General features: G+C 34.1%; 1 protein-coding gene across 1 annotated transcript; it reads right to left on the bottom strand.

Annotated features, from left to right (window-relative positions):
* Positions 1–380: 380 nt before the first annotated feature.
* Positions 381–8,997, bottom strand: LOC129759230 (protein dachsous-like; the record flags this gene model as incomplete). Its single annotated transcript, XM_055756633.1, has 2 exons — positions 381–725; positions 8,110–8,997. Coding segments are annotated over 2 exons (1,233 nt in total), but the record flags the coding sequence as incomplete, so codon positions are not given.
* Between the last annotated feature and the right edge of the window lie 3 nt (positions 8,998–9,000).

The raw sequence follows: 9,000 nt of genomic DNA, 5'->3' as shown, positions 1-9,000 counted from the left end.
TTATGGGTGCCGCTAATTTTCAACATCACTGTTATCTATTCCTATCTGATCCTTACAATTTATTGTGATCTTATGAAACAAACACTGTTATTGTAATAAAATAACATAGGTACTGTTGATCGAAAGTTTTTGAAAAAATTAAAAAGGCAAAAACTAACGTTAAAAGGTGGCAGTGGTTGATTATGAATTGAGTTAAAAAAAAAAATTCAGACTGTGACATAATTAGAATTTTTTTTTTCAAATACCTTGGTAGTTTCTTTGATGACAATTCCGATACCAAAATTCAACTATTTTTGAATTTGGATAATGCTGAACAATTGTTTAATCAACTATCCAATCATATTGCCAATGTTGCACCACCACAACCTGTCAGTCAAAGCTCAATCAACCAGATCTGCAACTGCGTGAGGATACGAGGATACCCTCTTCTCATTCTGTCTCGCACTGGGTGGTGTTGAACCGCGTAACATCAGGAAGCCAAGTGTGAAGCCAGAATGCAGGAAGAAAGGCTCGCACATAATTGCCGCATCGTCGCATGGCGCGCCAAAGCTTGGTGAGGATGAAGAACCATTTAGGAGAAGAGATGATGTGGGGAGCATAGAATCGACGTGATGATGACGACGACGACCACGATGATGTTGATGATGATGGGAAGCCAGTACGGCAAGATAGTTTGCGCGTGTATTCGTGTGAATGAAGACGACGACAATACAACAACCTGATGGCTGGGTAGGTGAAAAACCAGAACTTTGTGTTGATGTGCGAGAGGACAAGAATGCAAGAATGGTGAAAAGTGGGACGAAGAAGTTGTGGTTGATCTCGGTTGTGGTCGTGATCGCCTGGCGATCAACGGCACACGTTGCCCCCCTTAGGTTACGGAGTGAAGAAAAAAAGTGTTGAACCGGATTGCAAGAATGGGGGGATGAAGAGGGGAGCTTTGAGTATTACAACAACTAGTACTACTAATACTACTGCGACCTAAACTAACACTAAAAGTTGATATTGATGCTGATGCTTTGCTATTCGAAACTCTGAGCGATGGAATTTTATGCCAGTTCAATGTGCTATCTAATTTTTTCACCAACTGATTTTGACCATTGCAATGCCGTGGCTCCACGCTGATTATGCATTCTTAAATCGCATTGAATTTTTCCATCTGGAGGCGCCGAAGCCGGGAAATGGGAGATGAATATTATATAAAACAGCTACAAAGTTAATTTCTTCGACAAAATTGTTCAGCGAAAAATTTCCTTTGAAGAATTTATAAATTGGTACAAAAACCATCTGCAGGCTCGGCCCCACAGAAGAAACAAAATTATGTTGATTTTTCAGTACAAAATATTTCAATTTCCCATACAAACCTAAAAGTTCAAATTTACTGATATAAACGTTATTTAAAAATTCTGCAAAAAATCATGGATGAGTTTTTAACCAGAACGAAGTTTTTTAGATTCCAGGGTTTGAGATATTCAAAAATGAATCCAAATCGACTAAGTCTACTTGTACATGGTCTCATGCCAAATTTGGCCAAGATCGGACCACGGAAAAAGCTTGCTCAACGAGCCTGAAATTGGTTTTGTTTATGTGATTGGTGTGATTGGTTATGTGATTTTAAAACCTTTTGTTCGGGGCGAACATGAAATACCAGTATTTACCAGTAAATTTGGTCTACTTCGAACGATTTCTTTTAAATATGTTTTTTTTTTCTAAAACTAAAACTTAGACGAATATTTTATCTTAAAACCTCATTTCGTTAGAGTTAAGATAAAAAAAAAGTTAAAAGGCTTTAAAATTGGTCTACAATTTTAAAGGATGATATTTATCACTTCTAATGAAGCGTCAAAGTGTTCAACCGCCTCGACCGGAACACTCAATTTGAAATACTTGCCATTCCAGCGAAACTGTAAGGGAGAGTTGGATAACTTATTCACAATCCTCTGTTTTCTTCATATCTTTTAGGGAAAACCACCCCTATAAACCCTTAATTTTTGCTGAACAATTCACAGAAGCTTAGTTTAAAGATTTTAAGCAACGAAAAACTTTACCGTTAAATATTTTTGACTTTTTTTTTCTAAAATTTTTCTTAAATTTGGAAATGCTCTAAAACTGACTCATACTACATACTACTTAAGTTGCATTCCTTTGTAATTTTTGATAAAAATGTTCCACAAATAACTGAGTTTTTTTTAAATTTTCGAAGCATGCTCGGGAGTAGAACTATCAAATAAAAAAATCCTTTGAAGTGTCATACATTTATCAAATTTGCTATTTCAAACTTAACCACAATTCACTCTAAACCGATTGAAATACTTTATTTCAATAGGGGAACGTCAACAGAGAAGCGATATTAAAAAGGGAGTAAGAAAACTGTAAATGGATCTATTTTTAAAAAAAATGATCATTTTAATAGCATCAGAAATCATTGCTTCATATACTTTTCGATTTTAAAATTTTTTGGCCGTAAATTCGTATGAGTTTCCACCATTTTGGATCGATTTTTGAGAAGATACTAATTTAGTCAGAAAAAATGTTTCATTTTAGGTTCATAAACCCCGTCTTTAGGCGTACTAATATGTACAATATTTACTTTACGAGTATGTTAAATGACCTCAGTTATTTGTGAAATAATTTTATGAAGAATCAGAATCAGATGGGATTGTAGCTAAGAGAAAGTCTTAAAATACCATCAAATTGTCATTCACCATCCAAATTCACCATTTAATGTTTTTTTTTAAACTGAGATGTTCTGCCAAAAAATTTGACGTCCATTCTGCATTGGCATCATAGTTCTACCATTTCACAGAAAAAAACATCACTCAATTATGCTAACGATAGCCAGAAATAATTTTTTTTTGTTTTTCGTTTCCGGCAAAATTATCAAATTTGACGCCTGTTAGCATTCCTGTGCTCCTAGTGCATAAAGGGGTTTTGTTGACCATATTTGACCTAAAATGATAGTATTATGATCGTAAAATAAATGCGTTTGAAAATTTTCGGTTTTTTCAATAGTTGTTGTTTTTTGAAACTTTTGGTAATGGGCAGTAATTGGAATGTAACCAAAATTGTTGGTCACGTCCGGTCACGCCCATTATTTTTTGTGTTTGTCGCATGTAATACTCAAAATTTGTAAGTTATAAGTAGTACATTTAGTTTGATTATGTTAAAAAATTATGTTTGCCAGGAATCATCATTTTGTCAGTCAACGCACTTTGTTAACACTTGAACTAAATTTGCGGGAAAAGTTTCACAAAATGTATCCTCTCTAGATCCAAAATATACTTTTGACAGCTGCTTACAAGGACAATACTTAAATTAACTGTTTCCGTCTTGTTATATAGTTTTTCCTTAAGAAAACATTATCGGTACTGGAAAAAGTTGATTGGGTGGTAATAAGGCCACTTAAACATCCGCAAGTTAAGTTATTTGTTTTGAAAATCCAAAATTTTTCGCAATCTAATAATTTTTTTAATTAAAAGTAGAACAATTTTGAGATGTACTGGAAAAGAAAGTGAATAAAAATCTGTGATCGTTTTTTTATTACACATGTTTGAAGTGTGTAAAAACTTCAAACGAAAATGTTCTGATAGCTCCATAGCCCCTGTAGTTATGCAAATAAAAAAAGTTAAATAATATTCAAGTTACGTCGCAAGACTTCTAAATTTATTAATTTAGTACAAATTGGTTAAAAACAAGAAACATTCAACCTTTGATGATTTGACACTGCTTGAGTGGGGGAAAGTGGGTTTGTTCTAGGTTAACAACTGTTTTCGTCGGAATTCAATTTAAAAAAAAAATATGCTAAATAATTTCATTGTTCCACAATGAAAAATCGATGACTGAATTTTCGAGTCAACGTCTTTTTCTAGGTTCAACTAAGAATACTTATTTAAGATCTTTAGAGTGATGTATTGCGTATTGAAGACAAAAATCATATTTCAAATGTAGGTATAATGATTAATTGTTTCGCTTGATAAGATGATTTCGTTAAACTTTGAAATCCTTCTATCATTCGTCGCCATGGGACCCATTTTCGTGTGACGGGTGTATTTCCTGGGAGGCCCCGTCACATAAAAAAACATGTGACGCTATCTTACTCAAGTTAGCCGCTCAGTTTAGCCGCACGTTGCAAATCTTGGAATCTCCCTCTTTTCATTCTCGCTCCGAGAGTTTCTTTGGGCCCGGCTAGTGATTCAACCAAAATGAGCGTGGCTGTGAACGTGTTAAGAGTTGAAGCATCGCAAGGGAAGGAGGAAGGGCGGCATAATAAAAAATAATCCAAATTTTCAATAAATTGGAACAAATTTGATAAAAGCTTGCATGCAACAAACTTGCATCCAATCTACATTTGAAGAATCGAAAAATCAATATATTTTGATTTTTTTTTTTATTAAATCTACAATTAAATGGCTTCTCATCTTCTTAAGTTTGAGTTTTGGTCTATCAACTGTTTAAAATTTCGAAGAATTTATCAAATATTTCAATAAAATATCTTAAACTTTATTTACCTTCAGGGTTTGCGAGGGGGGTGTGATGTTAAAAGTTGATAATTGGTTTAAAACCTTTATTTTGATTGTTTGTTTGATTAGAGATAATTTAAACTTAACAGAGACCTTTATTTAAAATTTTTAACGTTTTGTCTAAAAATGCAGAAATTTCTTAAATTATTTTCTCTTATTTTCAAAAGTGATTCAAAAAATTAAAGCTGATAAAAAAAGAAACTATTTGCATATTTGGATTAAGGGTACAAAAATTAATCATAATAAGTTCATAATTTTTTTTTGCACCTTGGAAAAATAAGAATTATGTAGTCTTGTGTTTTTTTTTCAAAACCTTTCTGAATGTGGAGTTGAGCATATAGAAGAACAAGAAAAAAAAATTAAGCCAGAAATTGGTTTCTTTAAGAGTATTCTATAGCACCATAATATTTGTAATGACATAAAAGACTTTTCATATACACAAAGATCAGTAATAAAGTAATGGATACTAATTTTAGATTTTTTGCTATCGTCAGTAATAAACACCTGTCCAGGGCCGTATGAAGAACCGACTCATGGGGGAGTTTTGGTGACTGATTTTTACCTGTGATTTTTTGGCCAACAATGCACAAATAGAAAAAAAAATTAAACAAATTATGTTTGTAACTATATAAATTTTCATTTTTAAGTAGTTCAAACTTAGTTGATTTGAGCATAAAATAAGGTTTTTGGGAAAGCCTTCAATTTAAAAAAAAATTAGTTCTATATTCAAATCAAAAATGCAAAATATTCCATATTCTTTTGTGAATTCAAAGAATTTAGCCATTGGTAAGAATAATTCAAATTTTCAAAAAAAAAAAAAAAAATAACACAAAGCAAGTGATGAAAATTTTTCTGATCAAACTTGCTTTAGAGCAAATTTTAACCAGATTAGTGATTTAAATTAAAAATTGGGTTTAAAAACAACTGCAATTTTAATAATGTAATGTTAAACAATACACCAAATAATGTATAATTTTGAGCAGATTTTTAAGAGAATATTAGTTACATGTTTCTTTAGCAGCAAATATTTTTTTTATTAGGAATCAATTCCATAATGAAAATCCTGTGAATGATTTCGTTAAATAAAATTTTGGCTTTTGCATTTAACCAAACTTAGAGAATTAATTCAAATTCAACTTTTTGTTTGTGGTTTTCAGCAGAATCCAGGTTAGTTTTGGTTAAAAATTTGAAATCTGGAAATTGAATTGACAAAAAATCATGAATTCATAATCTCTTGGAATCCTTAACAATTAATGTTGATTATAAAATTTATTTAGCGGTAATCTTTTTTCTTAATTTTCAGCCTAAAATCTGTATCCGAATTTTTAAACGATTTCTGAAATGTACAAAACATACGATTTCCGAATCTTAATTCCAGATCAGAATTTTGTGAACCAAGTTTTAGAGCCCTCATTCATAAATCTATTAGGTATTTAAAATTTGTAGGTCAGGATTTTAAGAACTTCGAGTTTTAATTTAAAACCTTTTTTTATATTCGAAATACTATTGTCAAAATATTAAAAATGCATATGATCTCGAAAAACATGATTCAAATTTGAAATGAAATGCATGAATATGGATTTCAAAGCTTTTCATTTCTAGTTTTTTATGGGTATTCGAACTTAAAATGAAGAATTCTGATTTCGATACAGAATGCGAAATAAGAAAATAGAAACACAATTTTGGTTATGGAGATTATGGAATCAGAACCTCAGAAATGGGTTTAATTTAATTGAAAATTTAATATTCAGACCTGAATTTCTATTATCAAGTAAGAAAATTTTGAGAAAGTGTAGCAGAATATAAAACTTGGGATGGGTTTTTGAGATTTTGGCGTTAGTTTTAAGTCTAGATTTCTATTCTTAAATATCTTAAATCGATTACCATAATTTGATTCTGAATTTGAAATTTGAGAGTAGAGTAGAAAACCTGGCTAGCATTTTCGAATCCTCATGGGGGAAGGGGGGGGGGGGATGTTGAACCCCCCCTCGTTTCTACGGCCATGCCTGTTACAGAGCTTCTTACTCTTAATGTGTAAATTAGTATTCGATGCACGAATTTTTATGTTTAAAAGATTGGTTTCAAATTGTGAACTTGTTCAATGAAACTTTTTAATTAAACCCATTATTAAGATATATAATCGATTTTCAACTTTCGACAAAAAATTTCAATTGCATTTTAAAACGTTTTGATCTAAATCATCAAGTTTCAGCCAGATAGGAAGTAGAATTCTTTGTTGTCTGAACACGAAACAGTAATGTAACTGTTCTAGCTATTTTCTATGGTTAATAACCGTCCTTCTTAACAGGAGAAGTAGGCGATGACTGATTGACAGTAGACGTGTTTTTTTTCACGAATTCACAATTTTGATAATTTTAGTATTATTAATGTTACAAAGTCTGAAGAAAACGATAAAAGTGATATCAATCGGTGACCGAATATTTCCAGCGGAAGTAGCCACCGAAAATAGTGCATAAAGATGGAGTTACTAGAGCCAAGTGCAAACTAGGACTGCACGAGGGTCAAATTTAATGGAAGAGGAAATTACTTCAATTGTCTAGTCAATGGAAGTTATGTGGATAAGTGGTTTTGATTGAGTGAAGAAATTTGAGGTAAGATTTCGAAGTGCAACGTCCGGCCGAATAAGCATGGTATGTCCAGAGAATCTTTGCTGACTGATGAAGGTCTCGGTAAATGACGATTTACAGATGAGTATAAATCAAATTCAACAGAAATGGTAAGATTGTCTCATTGATTTTTCTCGAGATAACTGTATGATTTATTAACTATGAAATGTAAAATAGCTTAACTCTATTAAAGGGGATTCGTGGGGGGGGGTTGGATAGGTCATCAAGCGAACGAAAGACTGATATACAATGGATTGTGGGTTCAAGCCAGCCGGAGTATCTCGGCAAATATGGAATCATGAGAAGGATACTATGGTCCTTTTCATAGTTCTAAATTTGTTTCAAACAGTTGGAAAAGAGTTTGGTGAGTCAAACCTATCCCAAACCAGTGGTAACGGACCCCTAGGTTGCACTGCAAATACTACCCGTACCGACTCGGGTCGAAAGACCTATCAGCCACTGGTGGGTTCTCATATATACATACATACATGCATTAACAACCGTCCTTCTTAACAGGCGTCTCTTGTGCTGCGTTTCTGCATTGTCGAAGAGAGCGAATTGAAAAATCAATCACTTATTCGAATGCAACAAATTTGGAATTGAGTTATCATATTGAAGTTTCTTTTCCATCAACTTGAAAATTCAGGACGTAGTTTTGAATGTCAATATAACTTATTAACAGCACAATACCAATAATTGTAATAAATGGTCGATCAATTCTATTGAGAATGCATTTAATATGTTTTTATTCTGATTTTAACTCAAAGTTTAACTCTCATTTACGAAGATATGAAATTTGTACGAATTTGTCATATAAAAATTATCAGACATTATTTCGGTTTGAAATCAAATGCATGCTGAAAAAAATTGATTCTGTATCACGTACACGTAAACAGACATTATCGATTAAAGAGTAGGTTCGTAGAGATCCCAACCAAGACGATAATACAAAACTAAACACTCACCTTCAATATACAGCGTCCTTTGGGTTCATTCTCGGCCACCGAGACGTTGTAGAAGCTCTGATCGAAGATCGGCTCGTTATCGTTGACGTCGTGGATGGTCACCAGCACTGTGCCGGTTGAGGACAGCGGTGGAAAACCATTATCTTTTGCCACTACCACCAGCTGAGGAACCGGATCCGTTTCACAGTCAATGTGCGCCCGTGTTGTTATTAGTCCGGAATTCGAATCGATTTGGAACCACTGCGAGTGGGTATCGGGAGTATCGAGCAGGGAATAGGCGATCGCCGAATTGTTACCCTCGTCTTTGTCGATCGCGGTCACCTGAATGACCGAGGTTCCTGGATCTGCGACTTCCATCACGTTGGCGTGATAGATTTCCTTTTCGAATTCCGGAGCATTATCGTTGATATCGGTAACGGTAAGGAAGATCGTTTTCGAAGCATGAAGCGGCGGGTTTCCAGTATCAGTTGCCACAACACTGAGCGTATAATTCGGTTTAATTTCACGATCTAGTGGGAGCGACACAATCACCAGATAGATAATGTTATCCCTTGTGGTTAGCCCAAAGTGCCCATCACCCCCCGAGAGAGTAACGTTAACATTCGAGTACTCGGTCTTCGAGTCGGGATCATTCACTGAAATCCGTGCCACAAATTCCCCCGGCTGAGCTGATTCCGAAATCTTCGGGGTAGCGTCGTCACTCAAAAATATCACATTTATGATCGGTTGATTATCATTCACATCGGTCACTCGAATCGACACGAAAGCCGTCGTTTCCAGCGGCTGTAATCCGCGATCCTTAGCGACCACCACCAGCTCGTGCAGTTCCTTGGTTTCGAAATCCAGCGGCTTGTTCACCGATATCAACCCGGTATTGGCATCGATTCGGAA

This window comes from Uranotaenia lowii, unplaced genomic scaffold (assembly GCF_029784155.1).
Source record: "Uranotaenia lowii strain MFRU-FL unplaced genomic scaffold, ASM2978415v1 HiC_scaffold_1260, whole genome shotgun sequence".
Taxonomy (NCBI): Eukaryota; Metazoa; Arthropoda; class Insecta; order Diptera; family Culicidae; genus Uranotaenia; species Uranotaenia lowii.
This window is presented reverse-complemented; position numbering and strand designations above follow the sequence as displayed.